This window comes from Cervus canadensis, chromosome 5, assembly GCF_019320065.1.
Source record: "Cervus canadensis isolate Bull #8, Minnesota chromosome 5, ASM1932006v1, whole genome shotgun sequence".
Taxonomy (NCBI): Eukaryota; Metazoa; Chordata; class Mammalia; order Artiodactyla; family Cervidae; genus Cervus; species Cervus canadensis.
The window spans coordinates 90,523,670-90,547,776 of record NC_057390.1 but is presented as its reverse complement, the minus strand read 5'-3'; the positions used below and the strand labels follow the sequence as shown (position 1 = coordinate 90,547,776).

The 24,107-nt window shown below is 55.9% G+C and overlaps 1 protein-coding gene across 2 annotated transcripts in view; it reads right to left on the bottom strand.

The window, feature by feature from the left end:
- Positions 1 to 24,107, bottom strand: part of NEK6 (NIMA related kinase 6) — an 85,248-nt gene that overhangs the window by 8,074 nt on the left and 53,067 nt on the right. For both annotated transcript variants that reach the window (XM_043469522.1, XM_043469520.1), the window contains exons 3-8: positions 23,862 to 24,002; positions 22,408 to 22,470; positions 18,965 to 19,075; positions 14,965 to 15,073; positions 13,811 to 13,918; positions 3,864 to 3,958 (exon numbers count right to left, since the gene is read on the bottom strand). In XM_043469522.1, coding sequence (XP_043325457.1) covers positions 3,864 to 3,958; positions 13,811 to 13,918; positions 14,965 to 15,073; positions 18,965 to 19,075; positions 22,408 to 22,470; positions 23,862 to 24,002 — 627 coding nt within the window. The remainder of the gene's footprint in view (positions 1 to 3,863; positions 3,959 to 13,810; positions 13,919 to 14,964; positions 15,074 to 18,964; positions 19,076 to 22,407; positions 22,471 to 23,861; positions 24,003 to 24,107) is intronic.

Here is a 24,107-nt window from a genome sequence, read left to right as displayed (position 1 = left end):
TAAATTCTGCAGAGCCCAGGCAGCCTGCTGAGCGCCTCCACGGGCGTGCCAGGTAATGAAAACAAAGCACCAGGCCTTCCAACAGGCCAAGCTCAGGCATCCCTGCTGGGAGCTCCTGCAGGGGCCACTGCAGTTGCTGGGGGCGCCTCACAGCCAGTCCTTCCCCCGGAAAGGGGCTCTGAGCCGAGGCCCTGCATCTCTTTCTCCACTTTCTCCACCTCCCCTGCTGGCTGGGGAGAAGGCATGAGGCCCTGGCTCCACAAGGACCACCTCCCTGGCTCCTGTTCACAGAAGGGCGGGTATCTATGCCTGGGTACCACTGCCCATGGAGGCCACTTCCTTGCTGTGTGACCCTGGAAGGTCTCTGCCCTCCTCTCAGCCCGCTTCCTCCCTTACAGCAAAGCTGGGACTGGCCTGGTGTCATTCTTGGGATCCACTCCAATGTCCAGGGCAGTGTAGCTCCCAACTGCTGAGCTGTTTGGCCTGTTTGTCCCACGCTGACCTCTTCAGGACAGATCCCACTTGGCACCCACCAGAGGGGTGCAGGCCAGGTGTATTGTTTTGTGGCAGTTCCTCACTAGCCATGGGGCGACATCAGCATCTTAAGGTGACCTCAGGAGGTTTGCAGTGGACATCTGGATGCCCAGGTGGAAGGTGATGGTGGTGGGCTGAATAAAGGTCCCCAAAGATGTTCACATCCTAATCCCTGGAATTGGCAAATGTGTTGCCTGTATGGCAAAATAAATTTGGCAAATGTTATGAAATTAAGGATCCCAGATAGGGGGAGTGTCCTACGTGATCCAGGTCGGCCCTACTACACGTAAACACAGTATCTTTATAAGGAGCAGAGAGAGACTGGAGTACAGAAGAGGTCCGTTGACTTAAGTGATACGATGAAGAGGTCACAAGCCAAGGAATGCAGGTGGCCTTTTCCTTTTCCTGCCTTGAGTCCAGGGAAATAGATTGTGGACTTCTGGCTTCCAAAGGGGAAGACAATAATTTTATGTTGTATCAGGCCAACCAATAATCTGTCACGGGGACTCCTGATACTCCCAGTCCACACTGGGGCTTGGAGGGAAGGGCAAGCCTGTCTCCATCGCGCGCAGGTTTCCTCTGGCTCTGTGCTGCCGCCTGCCACCCTGGCCCAGGGGTGCTCCACTGGGTCCGCTCAGAAGCCTTGGAAGTGATCTGCGAGTGTGTGGGGGGGGACAATGGGGTGGGAGAGCCTGTCGCAGCTCTACAGGCTGGCGCCCTCGGGGCGCCCCACAGGCTGTGCATTGGGGGCTCCAGCCGTGTCTGGGGGAGCCGTTCCTTCCAACTACCACGGCCCTGGGCTCAGGTGCATCTCCCTCCCCGTCTGCTGGGAAAACATCCAGTTCTGTTTTCCCACAGGGCTTGGGGGTGGCAGTCTGGGGAAGAGCCCCCACTGCCCTCTGCCCTCAGAGGGGCCACCACGCCAACCACACCACTCCTCCTTTGTTGGAGGCCTGGGGCTGTTGGGTTTAGGTCAGCTGTCCCCTTGCACGCAGGACTCGTCTGATTTCATTGACTTCCCATGCCCGGCTGCGAGTCACACAGCCCCACACAGTGCCAGCAAATCAATACTAAAACAAACCAGCCCCTCCAGGCTGGGGAGGCGCTACGGATGCTGCCTCTTTACACGTGTTCACGCACCCAAGGCATGGCCTCGAGGACAGCGTCTGCCTCTAGGGAGCGGGCACCGGTGCAGACGGCTTGGCACCAGCTCGGAAGCCCTGAGGACAGAAGTAGGGCTGTTATATCCCGGCCACCTGCGTGCCTGTTTGTTTACATCTGGAGACTCACGTGGTTCAGAGGCAGGAAGGGGCTTACAGAAATCCCGAACGCAGCACAGAGAAGTAAAGAACCACCTGGACTAGGTGAATATCCATGAGGGCAGGAGGACAAAGCCACATCTCCGTGGGGACTCGTGACAATTGGACTCTGGCTCCCCGCTGGCCAAAGTGCAAAGGGAAATGTGGCCAGCTGCTCACGTGCACTGGCTCAGGGGCTCAGAGGCAGCAAGGGGGGCAGTGAGAGCGCTTCCTTGACCTGTCCCGTGACCACCCAGGGCCTTCCGAGCCAGGTGCCATCCACACCTCATGAGCCAGGTGTGAGCCCGTTACACGTGGGCACCTGCAGCTCCTGGGCCCTCATGGGCGAAGACTGAGGTCAGGGCCCTGCGTCTCTCTCACCCAATCACCACCACAGCTCCCCACGTGGGAAGCAGTCCAGCTCAGCCCTCTTCATCCCTGGGGCGGTGCCAGAAGCCCTGACACCCTGATACACTGCAGTTCCCGGGGGGCACCACCTCGATGGGCTACTCCTGTTTGGTGCTTATAAAAAATTCCACCTACAACAGATGCCCCTTTGAGGCCCAGGAAACACGGTCTGCTCCCCACCTCTGATTGCCAGGGCCTGGCTCACCCACAGACCGTCAGGAGGACTCAGTGGGACACCCACACGGCACACCTCCAGGGGAAGGGGACTCAGGCACAAACACCACCAGGGCCACATTTCCACTTGGCCTCATCTTCAACCACAAGGCCGCTCTTTAAAATGAAATGTCGGCTATTAACAGCAGGCCACTGGCTTAAAAAGAAAGACGCTGTGAAGTTTAAACCTTGTAAAGGGATCAGCGTTTGGATCTCATAGCCTTAATCTGTAATGCAGCGAGCAGGTATCTCAGCGCCAGGAGACTCCAATGGCATAGCCACCCCCATCCTGGTGCTTCAGCAGTGGGCCGCTGACTCCTGAAGTCTATATCCACGGGCCACGAGGTCAATTCTCAGGGCCAGCACTCCCGAGGAAACAAAGAAGTCTCTGCAACTCCAAAACACTCCTGGTGGCCCCTTGACACTACCCCAACACGTCGCTGCCCTGGGAGACACTTCAGCTTATCAGTTCTAAGCCAGATTTCAGGGATGCTCAAATCCACCCCAAGGAAAGAAGAAAAATAATCAAGGTTCCAACTCTAAACCCAAAGCATGTTTGGTGTCTCTCAGCCCTGGAGGGTCTTCAAAGCCCTTCAAAGCCTGAAATAAAAGGAAATGTTATTTCATTTACCTGGCCTGTGACAACGCAGGATGCTACTATTGCCATTTTACAGACAGGAGACCTGCCCAGCAGAGGGTGGGCCACAGCAGCAGGAGGGTGTGGCTGCCAACTTGGAGATACTGGAGTACCCCACCTCCCCCAGCAGCTGCAAAATTCATGCTGTCTCATGTCTGAGCCTAACAAGACTCAGAAACATTCCTGTCCCTCCATCCAGTTTGGCCACCAGATCTGGAAATGGCCATCTGGTGGCTCCATCTCACAGCTCAGGAGAGAGGGTGGTGGTCTCCAGTGTGACCCACAGTCTGAACCTAGAAGATCATGGCCACCCCTTGGTGGGGAGCATTTCAGAGGCATGGGCCCGCACTGACAGGGGCCCTGTGTGGGGTCCGGCCTACGGGTAAAGGAAAGACACTGAACAGAATTACCCTGGTTGCCAGGGAAACCGGGCAACCAGATCCCCCTGCCTGTGCTCCTTCCATCAACAAGCAGACACTGGACACTCTGTCTGGTTCCAGTCTGTCTCCCTTCCCAGATCTGAGCAGCCCAGGGGTGAGATGGCACCCAGCCTGCCACTGGCCATCCCTCTAACCCCTTCCTGTCCAACAGTGCTGATCAGGCTGATGCTGGGCAGAGCGGATTGGTGAAGGACCAGACCCAGATGGTACCAATGCCACAGGCAGACGTGCATCCCAGATTTCCACCGAGCTGGTGAGGTGAGCCCTGCCCCAGCTGGGTGCCCAGCACGCTTACCCCTCCAAATGCCGCTGGGCCGCGGGCCATACACTCACCTCATACAGCAAACAGCCCAGGGACCAGATGTCAGACTTGAAGTTGTAGCCGTTCTCATGGATCCTCTCCGGTGACATGTAGTATGGCGTTCCCACTGAAACACAGCAAAGGGTCAGGTAGGTGCTCACGCTCTGAGCAGGGGGGAGGGGGGAGGGTATGGGGAGGGGCGAGGCCTGACCTCAGCCTCACTGGGATCCTGGGCAGCCCCCTCGCCCTCTCTTCCTGCCCCTTCCTCTGACAAGTGAGAGGGCTGGGTCAGACTGAAGGGTCCCATGCTCGTAGGGCCCTAAAAGTTCCTGGAAACAGGGACCCACCCAGACCTGAGAATCCATTTTGGGGTTGGGTGGCGGAGGACTGGTGTTCCTTCTAATTACCCAGGGTAGGGGGACACAGAGGCCAGGCTCTGGGAAGCAACTGAACAAGTATCCTCTAAAAGTGACTGCTTAAATCCCAGAAGAGTTCAGATAAGGTTCTCAGCAGTGAAAACCACCACGGTGACTGCTGATCAACCATGGCATGTGAGCCCATTTTATAGCTGGAGAAACTGAGGCTCAGAAAAATGGCAGGACGGAGGTTCAAACCCAGATCTTCAGGCTCCAGAAACTGAACTCTTAGCCACGACCCTTGACTACTAGCACCAATCAACATGTCCTGCCTGAGATATCTTAACCAGAACAGAAAAGATACTAACCATGAAAGAAAAGACTGATTAACTGGATTTCATTAAAATTAGGAACTTCAGTTCATGAAAGACCACTGAGAGTTAAAAGGCAAGCCACAGACAGGAAGAAAATTGTCCCAACAATGATCTCATAGACAGAATATATTTTTAAACTTCTATAAATCAACACATAAAAGACAAACATCCACCCTCCCTCAAATTAGCAAAATATTTGAAGGGTCATTTCCAGAGAAGGCTATCCAAGTCACCAATAAGCACGTGAAATGAAGCTATATTTCTCATTACTGAGTAGGGCAATGCAAATTAAAAGTACAGTGAGGTACTACCTACCACCTACCCACCTGAATGGTTTAAGCTAAAAGACTGAGATAACTAAGGTGGTGGTGTGCAGAGCAACTGGAACCTTCATGTATTGCTGACGGGGCCATAAAATGACACAACCACCCTGGGAAACCATTTGGCAGTGTCTACTGTCCTACAGTTGCACACTGCCGACGTTAAAATCCAGCAAGTCTGCTCCTAGGTATATGCCTGAGAGAAGAGTACTCTGTCCATCAAGAGACATGATCAAGAATTTGCAGAATGGCTTTATTTGTAATAGCCCCAAACTGGAAACAAGTGGTAATCACCAGTAGAAAGGATAGATTGATAATGTGGTCTATTCACACACGGGAACACTAAACAGCAATGAACAAGAGCAAATCTCAGGTACATGCCACAAAAGGGATCATTTTCACAGATGCAATGTTGAGGGAAAGAAGCCAGGAACAAAAATACCACTATCTGATTTCATTTTTATCCAAAACAGGAAAAATTACTTTACGGGGATGATGATCAGGAAAGGGCTTGAGAGAGCTTTCCTGTATGCATATCCCATCTCAGATAAAAAGCAGAGGAGGCACACCTAAAGACTGGAGCTGGGCAAGCATGGATGGATTTCCTGGTGGGTAGTGAGCTCCCCATCACCAGAGGCATACAAGTTGCAGCAGAGGAGCTGATTTGGCAGGGCTGAGCAGAGGTGTGGGAACCTGGATTTGTAACCACAGATTTATAATCTGAAATTCTTATATCAGTCCATTTGAAGGACAGCTGTTCAGGAGGTCAGATTTTAAAGACTGTTACACAGAGGACATTTACACTGGCCATGTGAATGTGACGGTGGCCAGGGCTGTTCTGGACAGAGTCTACGAAGGCAGCCACAGTCCAGTGTGGCAGAGGCTGAGACTGAGATGTGGACTGATGACCCTAGGAAGGAGGGGTGTCCAGTACCACATGTGGGAACACAGGGGACCCTGGGGGGAGAAGAGGCCTGTTGATGACCTGGACTAGGAAAGTGATGGCTGCCCCAAGGCAGGGGCCCAGACTTCAGGCTGTCATGGGCCAAAGGCGTTTCAAGGCAACTTATTTTTGCCAAGTAAAGGTGTTTAAACACAAAATCCCAACTACCACTTCACGTCACTACTTCTCAGTTTAACACTAAAACAAGAAGAAAACTCAAGATCAAGGACAGTACCTTACATTGAAAAACTTTAGCTGTTTGAAACTTATCATCTTCTTGCTTTTCTCCTCTCTTTGGAGATGGGTAAGAAATTCTGTCATGCCCGTCTTGTGGAGGCCATGAACAGTGTTGGAAACTCCTGCTCCTGGCCTGAGCACCCTAGGAGCGGGATCTTTTTTTAAGTTTATCATGATTTTATTCTAATTTAATAACAAAATTATATAAAATAAGCAGATGATTGATGAATTCTGTTTTAGGAGCGGGATCTTGTTACCAAAGTGTCTCAGTGCCCTCCCCAGGACCAGGTCACAGCGGGTGCCCTCTAAGCATCTAGTCACCAAGTCAATGAACCCATCTGCACGGTATCAGACAGTATGTATCAGATAAACACTTGTTTTTCTCACAGTCTAATGCACTATTTACTTAACTCATGTCTGTCCAAGAGGGACTAGCTGATTATTGCTTTACTGGGTTACCAAGCACTGTTTGATGGCAATAATCTTTAAACCAGGACAGCAGCTATCACTTAAATAGTTTTAAGAACTGTGTCATCCTATATGCATACTTCATGGATGAAATCAGGGGGCTAATTGCTACTCAGCAGAAAGAGCTGTCAGTTAGCAAATGAACCCATGTGGGATTCTATAAGCAAACTGCACTTCTAGTAGCAACCCCTTGTATATTTTGGTTACAAGGGAGCAAAATGAAAATGAACAGGGAAGTGTGAAATGGATGACTTGTCATATCCAAACCACAGGATGAAATCCAAACAGTTCTCACGTAACAGTGGGAACCTCAGACCAAATGGCAAGCGATCTAGCACTCAGGGTGCTGTGGGTGGACATGCTTACCAGGTGAGGACCGTCTCCCACACAGAACCACCACACAGGGCTGATGGGGTGCACTCAGAGATGGCAGAGGTCACAGGCCCTGTCCTCAGTGAGGGACAGCAGGTCCACTGTCTGGCTACACTGCACCAAGACCCCTGGCCAACCACCCCCCACCCCACCCCCTAGCCAGAAGTGCTGGCTGGCCCTGACACCTCTTACCACCCTGTCTTACCCTTCACTTATTCTAGATCCTCCTGGGCCCCCACAGGAGGGACTTGGGGGAGATAAGACCTGCTGAGGGATCAGGCTTTGGCCTGGGTGGGGCTGCCTTGCCAGGCCCATCTGAAAGTGAAGACTCTGAGTAGCTGGTCCCCCTGCTCGAGTTCCCCTGCTGGCCACCCTGGCCTGCGCTCCAGTTCAGTCTGTGCCTCTGCTTCCTGGTGGGCTTCTCAAGGTCATTTAAAGTGCCCCCTCCCCTGGCCAGGGAGGGTCAGCTGCTCAGTGGAGTCGGGGCCTTTCCTTTATCTCCCTGTCCCTCTGCTGAGGTTCCAGATGCCTGCCTCGGCCCTGCTGGGGGTGAAAGCCTGGAGGCACTGGGGAGAAAGCTGGGGGCATCACCTTCCACTCTCCTCTCAACCTTCTACCTCCTTATTGCTCCTTCAGCTTTTACTCGTTTCCACCAGGTAGGTATAAGGGGGAAAAGGCAAATATGTCCTAAAGAGATTTGTACTTTCTTCTAAAATGCCAGGGCTACATACTCCATCCATTCATCTGTCTTTCCATTCATGCATCATCCCTCCGTCTGTCCATCCATCCATCCATCAGCATCCAGTGTTAACTGAGCCCTGACGCTCTGCTCGACCCTCCCAGGTGTGGGTCTATCAGTAGGTAGAGAGTTGCCTGTCCCAGCAAGTGTCCAGGAGGAGGCAGCTGAACAAGGAAAGAGTCGACTGACCAATGGCTGTAACCAGATCACCTGAAAGAGGTTGCTAAAAATCTGGACCCCTGGCCCAACTCCAGGCCTGTGGGACCAGAAGCTCCAGGGCTGGAACTTGGACCCCTGCCATCTCCCACAACCTGGAGAGTATCATACAACTGAGAGGAGCTCGGCAGCCTCCCATACCTGCCCTCCTTTCAGCTGCTCAGAAACCTTGTGGAGCCATGAATCCACCAAGTGCTAACGGAGGGAAGTGTGGCCTGTCCCCTGATCCAGGGGAGGGGACTCTGCATCTTAAAGTTGGGGTGCTCTGCCTCATTGGAGGGCTCCTCAAACTACAAAGCTGCAGGGGGTGAACACAGCACCTTTTCCTGTGTGCCAGCTTTTCCAGGGAATGAAGTCTGTAAAACTCTACTTTCATGCCAACAGTAAGTGCTCGGACATTATGAAAGATAACGCACAACTTGCATTGAGTTTTATTAAAGATAAAATGAGACTTCAAAGAAGTTCCAAGCTTGCAGCAGGCCCTGGAAGAAGTGACCCCGGCCCCCAGGAGTTCTGGGGGCGAGAGGGAGAAGCTGGCAGGGGGAGGAGCCTCCGCAGACAGGGGCCCTAAACGCCTGGCAGGGACCTCCGTGGGCACTTCCAGCGGCAAAGCAGCGACACAGCCTTCGCAGAGACGCTCAGATGCAGAAAGCGCACAGCCAGGGCCTCAAATCCCCTGCCAGCAATCTCCCCATCAGCCCTGAAGCCCCCAGCCCTGCCCCGACCTTCCCCTCCGGGGCCGGAGCTCTGCATATGAAAGAGGAGCCCAACAAACCCTGACCTTCCCCGAGTCTTCACCTAGAACTCCCAGATTTCAAACCCGGCAGATATCAGAGGAGAACGCGGGACCTCAAAGCAGAGGCTGATTAAAGGGCCCCGCTTCCCGAGATGCGCCACTCCTGTCAAAACAAACTTTGCCGTGTTTTGAAATGCTCACGGTGTTTGAAACATGTTCATTAGATATGAAAAAGGCAAAGATTTCACATGAAGGGGAGGCTGGCATCTGTGGGCTGCACTTCTTCCCCGGATGGTGGTTTTGAAAACGGCTGGGAAAGGGGGGTGGGGGCGCTGACACGCAAGTCCAGAGCGGCACCCCAGCCAGGCCTGGACCCGCTGCAGCCACTGGCGAGCAGAGAACCGGACCCTCTCTCTCTGCCTCCAGTGGAACACGGGGTGAACTCAATGGTCCGTGGGGTCCTCCCCGCCACACTCAGGAACCCTGGTCTCCGTCTCAGAAAAATGGGGGACAGTCGGTGTCCTGGCACACGGACAGGAGGAAGCAACAGTTCTGGGAAGGCTCTGCTCCCCACAGACCCCGGGGGCTGGGCAATGGAGGGGGTTGGTCCGAGGAAAGGAGGGCTGGGAGTGCCCAGGAGGGCAGGGGAGCCGGTGAGGACCAGACTCCTCGGTGCTGCACTCCTCTCCCGTGCCCCACTGTCCTGCCCGTTCTTACCCCAAGCCCCGACCCTGTCCTGCACCCCAAGGCAGGCGCCATGTCTCTGCCTCGGGCCGACGGCTTCTCATCCCCCAAGAGAGAAAAGTCAGGTCCTCAGCTCCCAGGGCCTCTTCAGACTCTCCCCGCTCTGCCCAACACCGGGACCGCAACACACGAAAACCCTGTCCGTGTGCCACCGTTTGTCACCAAGTCCTCCTAAGTTACCAGCCGACCCGAGGCCAGGCCATACTCAGCCCTCCCGAGAAGCAGCCATGTTGACGAAACACTGTACTTCTATCAGAGTCGACCTGATTCCAGATTGTTTACATCCCTACAAATATCTGCCTACTGGTAGTTCCCCCATGGAGGACCACTAACAGATCTAAGAGTCTGCGAGCACGACTCGGCCAGGCTACACGGCACCCTGCCTTCCCAGGTATCAGGGGCTCACCCAAGATGGAGCAGGAAGCCTCGGACGGAAACGCTCCTGTGGCCACGCCCCGCGCCTGCCACGTGGCCACGCCCCCCTCCCGCCTGCCACGTGGCTCTGGTTGGCGCACCACCCCGCAACACGTAGGTGCTCGCCTCACTGCACCTGGGCTTCCTCCCCTACTAACAAGTTCTGAGGATTCCCACCCGCGGGGCGCCTGGAGCACTAAGCAAGGTACCACCTGGGACATGATGATGCTTTGGCTGGTGGTGAAGATGCTAAACACATTTTCCAGCCCCGAAAGGCCTCCAGCCCCTGCTTGCCCCGGACCACAGGGATATGGCAGCATCGCTCTGTGCCCCCCGTTTCCTCATCTGTCAAAAGATTTTAAGCCTCACTGGTCCACATTTTTAAGAAGCAACATGTTTTTCAAACATCCCTTAAGCCTTGTCTTCTTTGTTAACACACCTCCTTGGTCAGTTTAGTGACTTCAGAAAAGGGAAATAAAGCCCCTGGGAGGGGCCCAGGCAGCTCCAGGTCCCCAGTGGACCCTTGCTCCTCAGGCGCAGCTGAATCAGAGAGCCCAGCACTATGCCTGCACACAGTGGGCCTGCCGCATACCATTCTGCCTGCCCCCCACACAGTGTCACCCTGGGTATGTCTGGGAACCCCGAGAGCAGGGAAGGCTGTATCACCTCATGTTCCCATAACCTCACGTCTCCCACCCAGCCCAGGACCAGGGCACTTGGCCTGGGTAAAGGAGAAGGAAGGACTTGTACGCTCCGCAGCCAGGCCAGGGGTCGGCGACCTGGAAAACAGCATGCCCTGACTGTGGGTACCTGACAAGGGTCACCCCCAACCAGACCTGTCTTCTCCAGCCCCCTGAAAGGTGGGGTGGGGCGCGGCACTGGCCTGGATGTGAGCCTGCCTCAGCTCCCACCCTGATCCCAGCCCGAGGCCTCCGGGTCTCGCAGCAGAGTGGGCAGGGCCTGCTCTCCCAGCCCCACAATTTGTCTTGCAGCTGCTGCCGTTGCTCGGAGCGAGACACTTGCTTGTAGCTTGTGAGCTGTGTGTAGGCAAATCTTTCATTTTTCTTTCATTATGCCGGCGTGTACTGTCACTTAATTTTTATGTATGCAATCCTTCCTGACAAATATGATCTGCTGCCTGGTAATTCGTCTGACGCTCATTCTGTTCCGCGCTCTAATTACGGCTCCTATTCCTGACACCGAGGCAGCCGCTCTGCCACCGCTGGGTACCGCACCTGTCAGCCCGGCCATGGCATGACTAATGCCCTTTCATGCCAGTCTCGTGTTAGCAAATATGGAGGCGGGGAGGGGGCTAGGGGAGGAGGCGGCTGGAGGAGATGGGATTTGCATAAGCCCTACCTGGGTCAGCAGCCTCTGGAGACAAGGTGGTTGCTGGGGCAACGTGGCTGCCTTGGAACATCCCCCACATAGTAGGTGCACAGAGAGGCAACAGATGCATAATTCATACCCATGCACGGGGTATGAGGGAGGCTCTGCCCCCCAAGTCCTTCCTGAGTCACGAGGCAACTGCAATTAGTGCAGTCTTCTGCCCCGCCGAATGTGTGTGCGAGACAGCTGTTTGCGGAACCTCGCTGTGGAAGGGGGGTCTTTCTCCTGGTCTCTGAGACTTCAGATCTGGGCTCTGGCTTGGCACTGTCCCCTTCGTGGGGCCTGGCCGTTGGTTTTGGCCGCAGGGCCTTGCTGAGTCTGTGTGGGCCTCTCAGCTTGGTGGGTACGTGGCCCCGGGAGGGCTCCTTCCACCCACCACGAAGCCCGACAGCCACTCAGAGGCTGTGGGAAGAGTCTGGCTTACCCGGGCAGCCTTTTCCCAAGTTCCAATTCCTTCTCATTAATATAATAAGTGCACCAGTCCAAGTCAATAAACTCACACTGTCGGACGAGCCCGCATTTCTGCCCGCTCCTAATGATGTGATCTTAACCGGCTCTGACTTGTGCCGCAGTCTTTTCCCTGGCGGGACGGAGGAGGGTTGGGACCTGACTGACAGGGGACAGGAGGCAGTGGCTTTAACTCTGCTCTTTGACGGTTTCCCTTGAATTTCTGGCCTTTCTGAAGGCCTTGCACCAGAGAGGTAAACAGTCCCAAGCTGACAAGACACAATGATTTTCCCAAACAGAAGGATGTGGGGAGCGAGAAAGAGACGGCTTCCTCCCAGGTACAGGGAGTCAGTGGCCGAGCTCCGGAGGCAGATCCTTCTGGGGCCCCCGACCCTGGGCTCCTGGAAGAACCGGGCACTGCACCAGGAGGGCCGCATCGGGGCCCGGCTCTGCCACCATAGAACTCGGAGGAGTCCCTCAAGCTCCCTGGGTCTCAGATTCCTCATCAGCACAGAGGAAGGAGCCTACGGACCCTGACATCTGCTTGAGGCATGAATGAAGCATCGCCAACTCAAGGGCTGGCGGGTCCTTAAACATCCTTTCGTTCTGACCTAACGGAAGAGCCACAGTGCACACCAGCTGCTAAGGAGGCCGGGCCAGGGGTCCTCTGAGGTCAGACGGGGACGACGGTTTCAAAACAATCACATACACACAAGCACTTACACAGTCACACACACACTCTCTCCAGTTCCCAGCTGGGAGCTGTTGATCTCTGAGTTAGCCTGTTTCTCCAGACTGTGTGCTATATACCCTGAGAGCCTCGAGCCATCAGGACCTGTATGAACAGTGACAGTTTCCACCAGGAAAGCGTGTCTTCCAGAAGGCCACTGTGTGTCTCTTGGCACGCCGCAGGCTCTCAGGGGTGTAGCACACAGAAAGACCGGAGATGCACTGGCTGGGCCACAGAGCGCAGAGGATACGAGCGGACAACAGAGCGGTGTTTGAGGGGCTCGGCCTGTGCACGGGACCAGCTCCCTCCTGTGGATGCGGCACCCAATGGGGGAGGTGAGTCTCAGGCACCGTCCCCTGCAGACGCCACCGCAAAGAGCCAGGAACTGCTGGGGGTCGGGGAAATGCCCCTGCACCCTGCCCTGGCCTGAAACGTTTCCACGCAGCCCTGGTCACAGCACCCGGGGGACCCTACTTGTGTGTTACACACACACTGGGGACTTCGCTGGTTTCTAATCAAATGTAAAATTCTCCAGCAGTCCAAGTTTCACATTTGCTCACATATCTGGAGAAGGAAATGGCAACCCATTCCAGCCCACTCTTGCCTGGAAAATCGCATGGACAGAGGAGACTGGTAGGCTACAGTCCACAGGATCGCAAGAGTCAGACACAACTGAGTGACTTGACTCACTCACTCACTTATCTGGATTCTGAAGCTGGACAGTGCTTAACATGACCCAAAACACACATCTGACCTCCAAGTCTCCTCTGGCATCCGGCCCTCAGCGCCCCCGCACTCCTGGGATGGTGTTCTCACTGAGCTCAGCCTTCAAGGCCCCGCCTGCCTTCCTTGCCACCCACAGGCCCTCCACCCTCCCCAGGCCATCCTTTCCTCCATACCTCACCGGCTCCTAGTCACTCCCCACACTTCAGCTACAAAGTCACCTCCACCATGTGAGTACTGGGCCCCTGCAGCTTTGAAACTGCCGGTTTAAAAGCCAAAAGCTGTAAACAGCCCAAACATCCCCAGCAGGAGGAACGGGCTGAATGTAGATGAATGAATGAAGTGTCATGATCTCACATGTTGGCGGGTCCTTGAACATCCTTTTGTTCTGACCTAACAGAAGAGCCACGGTGTACCAGCTGCTAGGGAGGCCGGGCCAGGGGTCCTCTGGGGTCAGATGGGGACGAGAGCTTCACATACACACACACACTCACTCACCCACACACAATGGGACACCATGCAGCAATGAGAAAAACAGCGTGGTGGTCTCTACAACCACACAGCCACCCCTCCCTACCCCTAAAACATGACCTTGTGAGAATGCAGGTGGTCCCATCCTGGGCTCCTCCAGCCCTTGGTTTACTCCTCTCTGGTCATTGTTCTGAAGAACATCTGAGGGTCTAACCAAAGGCACCCTGGGGACAGGGTTTGCATCTTCCCATGTCATCCAGGACCTTGGGGGTTGCTCGGGTGTGAACAGCCTGTCCTTACCTAGGGAGTGGGCCGCAGTGGTCTCTGAGCTGAAGAAGCGGCCCAGGCCGAGGTCACCCAGCTTCACGATGCCCGTGGCCGTGATGAACACGTTGGCAGGCTTGATGTCTGCAGGGGAAGGACAGGGGGGTTGGTGTGGGGTCTGAGGTGAAGCTGGCTGGTGGCGGGGGGAAAGAAGGGAGGAGGAGGCCTGGGTGTGGGCAGAGTGGGGCCCTTCAGGTGATGGGGGTTTAGTCCCCAGTCCTGCTCTCTCAGGCCAAGGCTCTGGCCCTGTCTCTGCCCAGCTGTGGGACTTTGAGAAATGTGACCTCAGTTTCCTCATCTGTAAAATGGGTCTAACTTCACTACAGCTCAGGGCTGCTGTGAGGTCTAGGAGTGCAGGGATTTTTGTGCTCTTGTTTCTTCTTTTACAGCACAGCGGGCACTCTATGCAGGTCTGTGTAACAGACGAAGGTGGCCCTCAGGGAGGTAACCTGTGCTGTTCCCCACTCACCAGGGAAGTGCCTCACACACAGCGGACACTGATAAATGCAGACAAAACGAACAAATGGAGGAATCAGTGAAGTCTTCTAGCTAAAGCACACAGCACCCTGCCGGGCACCCACCGGGCTCTTCCCTCACAGTTTAGGATGATGTCAGCTCTCAGAAACACTCATCTCCTCTGTCTAGCCAACTCCTACTAAGACTTCAAAGCCCAGATGAAAAGTTCCCTTTTCCGGGATGATTTCCCTGCTCTCCTAGGCAGAGCTGGTGGCAGTACTGGAACTAGCTATGACTGGGCCTCCTCCCTGCCAGCCTCCCCACCCACCCTAACCTCGCTGCAGCCCCCTCTTGCTGGCTCCGGGCTGGTTTTGGGGGCTGGAGATTATGTGTTGAGCACGACCCCTGTTCCTGGGGTCCCTGTAACTACATGGCACTTGGTGCTCTCTCCTTGGGGAGGCCCCTGACAGGGGCATGAGGCCCGGGGTGCCGTCAAGCCTGAGGCCTCCCGCTCCCATTCTCTGACCCTGTAAGGACAGGCGAGATGCTGGCCACCCACTGGATGGGGATACGAGGCAGTCGCCCTTCCTCAGGCTGTCCCGAGGAGCCAGGAGGAGCCAAGGGGAAGGCTGTGTCCTGGGCCCCGCGGCCCCCAGGCAGCCCCTGACACGTACCGCGGTGCATGACCCGGCGCGAGTGCATGTGCTCCACGGCGCTGCAGAGCTGCACGAAGTACTTCCACACGGTCCTCTCCGGGATGAGCCGCTTCTGCTTCTTGAAGTACTGCGGAGGGGGAGACAGACACACGGACAGGCTTGGGTGACAAGCCTGTAGGGTCCCGGCTCCAGGGGTCACGTGTCCACCCCCAGCAGCAGCATGGGGCTCCCTGAAGGTGGGGCCGGCCTGGCCAGAAGGGATGTCCTGACAGTTTCACTGAAGGGATGCTGGGACCACATCTTGAAGGCTGCTCTCTATGACCCTTTACCCGGAGTCTCCCGGACACACGTCCATCTCCTCCCACTGCCCAACAGGGATTAGTTCCTTGCAGGAGTGACTGGTGTAGACTCTCTGCCCTGGGCCTGGCCCAGCATGAGGGCACCCAAGACCTGCTTGGTGGTTAAATCCCAGCTCCCTTCCTGGGAGCCAGCACATATAACCATGAACGAGCGTGGCAAAGACCTCCAGGAAGCGGACTTGACGTTCTCAAATAGACCTTCCAGTTTCAACAGGCACAACCTACTCTGTTGCCTGGAAAATCAAACTTAATGCTCCAGGAAAAAAAGAAAAAAAGCCCAAAACCTACCCAGGCTGCACTGAGTGATCTGTAAGTAACCAAAGGTTCTAGAAGAGCTCAACCAGGAACATGCCTTCAACCACTGTTCAGATCAGCATCCCTCCGGGAGGGGATCCTATGGGCCAGGCCTGTGGGGCTTAGGATGGGGGGCGCGTAACTCACACCCGTCACTTGAAATCTAGTTTTTGTTCACTTCAGAGCAATCTTCTTTTCCTGAAGCAGCCAGAAATGAAGGCTTGACCCACATGTCAGGGCAGCTGCACTGGCACAAGACCCAGGACACACTCGTGGCCTGAGGTAGGAAGTGGGACCCGAGCTAACCTCTGCTAAGCACCTGCTGTGTGCAGCCTCTGTGCTGGGCCCCACAGTGATGGCTGTACCCAGCTCACAGACGGGGAAACTGAGGGCCACACGGGAGCAGTAAGGGGCAGAGTCAACAGCTCAACCCCAGGCCGTCCACCTGGGAAGCCCAAGCTCTTAGCCCACTTCTAATGGTACCAGTCACCACCTGATGAAGGCCCAAGGTCAGAGAGGTTCGGGAACTTGCCCAGGGTCACCCAGCAGGGGCAGCAGAGCTGGGATCGGACGCAGGCACCTCCAACCTTGGGACAGTCACAGCGGGAAGCCCCTGGACTGGCTCTAAAGCTCCATGAGGCTCTTCTAAGGCTCCATTCTGGGAGGGGGCCTCACACATCAGCTGCCCCTGGCTCCTGGCACAGAACCCCCCCCTCCCCAAGGACCACCTCAGGCCTCCGTAGTGGGCCACGCTGCAGTATTATTTGTGCCCTGATGTTAGCTAATCCTCATTACAGCATTTAAACGGGGACGTGCTCGGCTGTGCGTGGTGATTTTCTAAATGTCACGTCCTATCGGCGCCGGTGACATTTAGAAGGAAGGCGCAGAGTCTCTGGTGGGTTCTGGGGTGGCAGCAGCTCCCGGTTTCACCATCCATTGTAAATAATGCCAGCACGTGGCCCTGGCGGTGCTGCTTGGCTCCGGAGGCTCGGGGCCTTTGGGACGGAGGGTCTGCTGGCCAGCCGCCTCCCTGTCAGGTCAGGACTCAGTGTGGTCCCCAGGTTGAGCCCTGCCTAGGTCCCCGTTCCCTCCAAAAGCCGCAGGCAGCTAGAGAGCAGTAAAGGCCAGAGAAACTGCTGCTCCCAGGCCCCAAGCACTGTGCTGGGTGCATTACAGATGGGAAACTGAGGCACAAAGAGCTGGCCAGGTCATCCCGCAGGTGTGTCTGACCCTCGGCCCAGGGTCTTCCTACTGCCCTGCCTGCCTGTCTGAGCTGCTCTGTCTGCAGGGCCACAGGCTCAGCAGGGGAAGGGGAGGGTGAGGGGCCCGTGACAGAGGCAGGGAGGTGCCAGGCCATGTGAGGAGGAGGGCTCCTGAGACAGGAGGGCCTGACGCACCTGGGAGCTGGGCCACTGCCCCAGAAACCAAGGGTGTGAGTAACCGACTTGAACCCTGGGTCAGGGTTGGCCCGGGGGAAGCCGGAGTGAGGGGAGGCACCACCCCAGGCCAGGCACAAAGAGTGCTGGACGCCACCATGCCTCCCTCTTGTCTCTTCTGGCTGGAAGGAGCTTGCATCCGGGCCCTGCAGCTCCTGCGCAGCCCTCCCTGATGAGGCCCCCAGGACATCAGCGGAAACTGAGGTTTAGGAAGGGGAGGGGTCTATAATTTGCCCAGCACCCCGAACTCCCCACCTTCTGACTCCAGCCCCCTCCATGAGCTGAGAGGCTGTGAGGGGGTCTGAGGGCCACAGGGGCTGACAGGGTGCAGTACCCTGACCAGACAAAGTGCTTTGTGGATCCTGGGCTTCCATCACTCTGGGCTCTGGCACAAGTTGTTCTGCCTCTAGGCTGCGGGTCTCCCCTCAGGTCTCTGCTAACGCGTCACCTCCTCTAGGAAGCCTTCCCTGCTAACATGTCACCTCCTCCAGGAAGCCTTCCCTGGCTCCCACAGACCCTGAACTTGGCTTGTTCATGGCCACTCATGACTGCTCATTCACAGCTCTGCTCTCTCATCAGAAGGCAAGCTCCCTGAGGGCTGCGCCTAGGCCAGCAGCATGGGGGTGAGCACAGAGCGGGTCTGGATGCATGGTGTTCAGTGAGAGAATGACACAGGAAGGAGAAAAAGAGTGGGGGGAGCGAGGGAGAAGTGAGACGTGATATAGCACATCTGTTTCCACCAGGGATCTGTGTGGAGATTAACATCCCTGCAAACGCATTAATATGTCAACGAAAGTATAAAAGCAGGTGATAACAGCTCAAGCAATGCTGCTTCCCAGAGACGTCCGTATTCCTAGGAGCCAAATTTCAGAAGAGCAGACACCGAGCAATGACTCAATCCCCAGTGCGTGGTGGGAGAGACAGAGCGTCTATGACTGTCTGCAAGTGTGGCTGGGATCAGGCGGGGGCTTGAGCATGGCCCAGCCCAGCTCAGGGACAGACTGGGCTCGGGGGAGGAGCGATGCAGGCCCACCGACACGGTCTGTGGATGAGGGTCCAGCCCGCCGGGGAGTGAGGACGTTGAGGGAGGAGGGGTGAGTGGAGCTGAGAGCGCTGGCCCAGGAATCCCACTTGAGAGACTGTGCTACCGCAGGCAGGTGACAAAACCTCTTTGGGCCTCGCTATTTAAGGACAGTGTGGACTCAGGGAGTGAGGCGTATGCTCAGCACGGCTGTGGCCTGCAGTGGGTGCCCCATCGGTGGAGCTCTGCTGGTCCCCGTGTCCAGGCTCAGGTGCACCCGGTCCTGGGCCCAAGGATGCGGGGGTGAGCGGGCAGTCTGGGGGCTGCCTGTGGGACTTGATAGGTTGCTCAAAATCTCTGAGATCCCTGACCTTGGCAATTATATGGAAAGGAAGATGTCTCTCAAGGGCTGAGGGGCTCAGGAAGGTCCCCTGGGGATGATGCCACCAGAGGGCCACTGGAAGCAGAGACCTGGGCCACAGGCATGGGTCTGTCCCCATGTTGCTGGGGATCCTCAGGTAACTCTTCCAACCTCTCTGGGCTTAGTTTTACCATCTATAACATGAGGCAGAAGATACTTTCCCAGATTCTGAGACCTGGGGTTTGACCTATAGGGGATTACGCTCCATCCCTTCTGCGAGGCAAAAGTGGCCACGAGCCTGTGGGTGGGCTGGGGTGGTGAGGGATTGCAGATGGGTCTTTTCTGCCCATGGCTGACCCTCTCCCAGCAAGTGTGTACAGGACTGTAGCTGAGGCCTCTGGGCATCAGCAAGGGTGGACGGGGGGCGAGTGTCCTTGAGTGGCTGCCTCTGCCTGAGGCCAGAGCACTGGGGAATCTGAGCTGAGGTCGGGGAGCACCTGACCTGGGCAGGTCCCCCAGACCCAGCTCTTCTGCCAGGCGCCCTCACCTTGATCATCTGTGATAGATCACCCGCGTCCGCCAGCTCCAGCACAATGTTCAGTTCATTGTCCTCAATGAAGGAGTCCAGATACTTGATGATGTTCGGATGGTTCAGTTGCTGCCCAAAGAGAGAAAAAGAGGGAGATGGAGCCAGTGAGCGATGATACAGTTGGAGAGGTGAGTATCTGGGGGGAATGGCCTGCAGACCTGGGTGACAACGGGAAAGCCATTTTGCATCCCTGAGCCTCAGTGTCCCCCTCTGTAAAATGGGCATAATCTTTTGGAGAGAAGCTGTGAAGATTACACGGGCTGATACCTCTGAAATGTCTACATGGTGACTGCTCGCAGCTAAGACTCAACAGACACTGTGGAAATGACCCTCCTCTCCCTCCTCCTCTTCATCATCACCACCACCCAGGCCCCTCCAGGGCAGGGCCAGGCCCCCACCACTCCACCTCTGCACTCAGTGGTCCTGGAGTACTTAGAAGTGTCTACCTCCTTCCTTCTTCCTTCCCACTTTCTCAGTTTCTGACCCACCCTTTGTGAAATCTTGAGAAAACATCATTCCTGGTGTGAGAGCTGCCCTGAGCATGGTGCTCAGTGATGAAGCCCTGATTCTGGCCTGATCACCGTGGCCCAGGTGATCAGGACTGCACCCCACTGGCTGGAAGTCAGCCCCTGCTTGGCTGACAGGAGATCCTGGCATTCCTTATAACTGAGTCTGTGCCAAAATGACTCCAGGATCTAGGGAAGGCAGAGGGACTCAAATATTCTGCCACAGTATGGTCAGCCCATCCAGGGGGGGTCCCATCCAGAGGCGACTTGAAAGCACATTTTCCCAAAGGCCTGGACGGTGCTGCGTGAAGGGCGTGTATCTATGCTGTGTATCACTGTCCCACCCCGGCCTGGCAGCCTCTGACTGGTCCTGGCATGAACGGCATGAACGATGCCGCCCAGTGGCCCCTCTGAGGACTGTGCTTCTTTCTGTTTTGTAGGAAACACCCTGTGCCCTGGCACATCCTGTTGACTTCCCACGGGCAGGCTGGAGAGGTGGGTCACGTTCTGCAAAGGGGCTGGCCTGGCGGCAGAGGTTATAAGCATGGCAGTGAGGGCTGCCTCTGACCAGATGCTACACTGAGTCCTTCCAATGCATCTTCTCACTAGTTCCATGACAATACCTCTGAAGACAGCACTCTCATCATCAACCCTTAAGCCAGATGAGAACATAAACACCCCAAGTGGTCAGCAGCTTACCCACGGCCCCAAGCTAGTGAGCAAGGGGTGTATCTGCCTGCGAAGCCCACAGCTGACTGCGCTCAGTGGCACGGCAGCCTAGGGGACGGTCAGAGCCCCCACTCTCGGCAGGTCCGGGTCACGCAACCTGGGGCAGCCTCACCGAAGAGGCTATGCATAGTCACACAGTTCTGAGCCCAGGAACCAAACAGGCTGGCTCGGTGTGCACATGTGTACAATCCCTTACTCATGTGATCAGCACATGTGTGTTCTTGGCCACAAGAAGGGAGATAGGGGTGTGTGATCCAGACAGCTGCTCCCCAGGGCTGCGGAACCAGAGTTTCAGGGATCACAACTGGGTCCAAAGTTGACCATTTAGTAAAACTTTGAAAATGTTACCTGAAGAGTATTTTAGGACCTGTGATGGCTGGAGTTAAGGATACCTCCCTACAAGGCTCTAGCCTCCCCCTTGAGACCCATCACAGCCACGGGCCACCCCAGCACGAATCCACAACTCCCATATGGCCATGGCACCTCGCTCTCAGCCACTACGGGGCCCCCTCTCTTGTCCCCACGTTCAAGTCTCATATCCTGAATGTGGCATTCAAGTCCACCATGCTCTGCACTCCCATCCACGCTGTTGGGGCTCCTGCTGCAGGCTCGTCTCAGCCTTCCAGATTCTGAGACCAGGCCCTGGGCCCTGCATGGTCTCCCCAGGGTCCTTGGGTCTGCTAGCATTACCCGACAATCACCATCTGTTGCCTGTCTGTTCCCCCTCCTGCCTGGGAATCCCTGGGCAGTGGGGTGGTGGGGGGGGGGTGCGGATGCCATGGTTGACTGTACCAGTAGCCCCACTTTACAGGAAGCTGCCAACCAAGCTCTATGTGGGGAGAGAGGACACCAAATCAGTGTTGACTGCGTGCTCTCCTGTGCCAGGCCCTCTTCAGACACTATTTTATTTTTAAAACATTTTCATTTATTTATTTTTTGGCCATGCCACACTGCTTGCAGGATCTCAGTTCCTCAACGAGAGACTGAATCCAGACCATGGAAATGAAATCCTGGGATCCTAACCACTAGGCAGGCAGGGAACTCCGCTGATACGATTTTATTTAATTCTCTCTATCTGCCCATATCCTGTGAGGCCAGCATTCTCACCATTGAGCCGATGGGCAAACCGAGGCTCAGGGAGGTTAAGTCATATGCTTAAGGTCGCACATCTTGTAAACGAAGACATCAGCATTTGGACCCAGGATCCCGGGCCTCCAACGCTCATCCCTTTTTTTCTCCTCCATCACCTCCTAATTCTCAGGTGGAATCCTGAACCTGGGGAGGAGGGCGGAGCCCCAGGGAGAGCAACCCCTAGACCAGGGATATATGTCTAGTCCAGAAAGTTCTGTCATCTCTGACACTTAGGAGACCAGAGGGGAAGCTAGCAGGAAGGGGGAAAGGATGACCATAGACACCATCCACCACCGCCATCCCTCACCCTGGACAGGCCCTGCAGGTCTGTCCTTCACACGACCCTGTCCAGCTCTGGTGGAACCTAGGACTTCTGCCCACACGGGGCAGGCACATCAGCTACCCTTGGGGGGCGGGGACCCATCCCCAGTTGTGCATCCTGCCTCCTCCCTGTTGGAGGCCTGGCAAGAGTCCAACAGGCTGACAACTCAGGGGCACTGAGCCCCTCCAGCTCCCAGAACCCGGGGCCTCATGCTTAGCTGTTAATTCTGCCCAGAGCCCCAGGCTGGCTCGGCTCTATCTCCCTGGCATAGAGCATCTGCTGGAGGGAGCACGAGAATCAGAGAGAAAAGAAGAGAATACACCATGACTGAATATTCAGATGTGTGTACCACCACATGGAAATACAAGAGCACAAGGCTGAGAACAAAGATGGGATGAGACCGACAGGGAGACAGAGACAGACAAACCGCAGTCTGACCCAACGCCCACCCTCGCTCCTTCCCCAACAGCCTGGTCCACGGCCGCCACATCCAGGATCCACACGGGACAAGGACAGCCGGTCTGGAGGCACTGTGAGGACTGGGCAGAGGTGAGGCGGGGCCCCCACTCAGCCACAAGAGGACAAACCATCCGCTGACCTCCTCCAAAGTACGTCGTTTCTGAATTTAAAGGGCTGAGGGGCTATGATGGTCACGACGTAGCCTGGCCTGGCCCAAGGAAGCGTGGGGCTCCTGCTCGGCCCAGGGCACTCACCTTCAGGAGGCCAATCTCCTTGACACAGTCCTGCCTGGCCTTGGCGTCCATCATCTCAAATATCTTGGGTGAGAGAAGACAGAAAAAGTGGTTAAAACCAGCACCCAGAGCTCCAGAGGAAGCACAGGGCCTGGGACCCCAGCCTGGGTTCTCACGCCTTTGCTGAGGGAACCGTGTAAGGACAATGGTTCAGATAACTGGGTGCCCACCACGTGCCAGGCACTATGCTGACCGATTCCCACCGAATCATCTCAGCAGCTCCCATGAGTTAGGGGTTACTGCCGGCCAACTTACAGAGGAGGAGACTGAGGTACAGAGAAGTCCTGTGACTTGCTAAGGTCATGCACCGGTAAGGGGTAGGATAGGAAACACCCTTGGAGCCTCAGTCTTCATGTCTATAAATGGGGCCAACAGCCCGACCTCACTGGCAGTCATGTGGACCAAGATAGAAGAAGGGGTACAGCATGTGCCCCCTGATGCCCCCCCAGGCCCTGTGTTCACTCCATGTGGGTCCTTCCAGCACCTCCTGACTTACAGGAACAAACCGGAGGGCGACATAGCCGCCCCACCACAGAACCCATCCCGGCACTAAAAATCAACAGAGAGAACCCAGGTGAGCCCGTCCCTGGCAGACAAAGGGCAGAACACGGGCCCTTTCTGAACCGAGGAGCCCGTGTCCCCTCCAGCCATCCCAGGCCACATGTGCAGCACCCAGATTTACAAGGACAGAATCACGCTGTCCAGCTCCAGGCGGGGCTTCTTCGCCTGTCTCCCCACCTCATGACTGTGTCTGAACTGCCTTCCCTCTCCTGGGCCTCCTCTGCCCAGCCAGTTAATCTCATTCTTTAAGGTAAATGAGCAAGTCGAGGGGCTGTGGAAGCCCTGCTGGAGGACTCAAGGTCACTTCCTACAGAAAAGAGCCATTCAGAGGGGCCCAAAGGCTCTCACAAGCAGCTTCCTCCTTGGGCTTTGCTGCATAGAATACATGTGCCTGACCCCACTCTTCCGATTAGGAGGGACTCGGAGGCTGGGCAGGGCACTCCAGCCCAGAGCTACCAAAGAGGGTCAGTCAGCTTCAGATCTGAACCTCAGATCCCACTTAGCACCACCCACCAGCCCTGGTAGATTATTCACGTGCCTGCAGTTTTCCTCCTCCAAAAAATGGGGTCATAATTCCCACCCACAGAGCCACTGTCAAGATTCTGTGAGCTCCAGCATGACCCAGTATACAGCAGGCACTCGGCATGTACGCGTCCTTGTTTTCCTTTATGGTTCACAGGGAGCTTTCGCAAAGACAAGGCCACCTGATTCTCCCACAGCCCTGAGAGTGAGGAGAGTACCAGTTTCCCGGGGTTTTTTTGCAGGGGAGAGGCAGGACTAGCCCAGGGCCACAATGTTCAGACACTAGCCAGCTCCTGCCACGTGGTTTTGACCCCACGGTGCTATTGGCTCACCTGCACCTTCTTCAGAGCCACTGTCTTCCTGTCCAGCAAGCAGGTGGCCTTGTACACCTCACTGAACTGCCCTCGGCCGATCTTCTTCTCAATCTGGAAGTCGGCCAGCGAGCAGCGAAAAGACAGGGCGGTCGGGTGCCTCTGGAGGGGAAGGACAGAGGGCGTCAGTGACCAGCCAGGCGAAGTGGAGGGCTGAGACCTGGGGTGGGGTTTCAGGGGTGACGCTACCTCTTCCCTAGCCCCGGC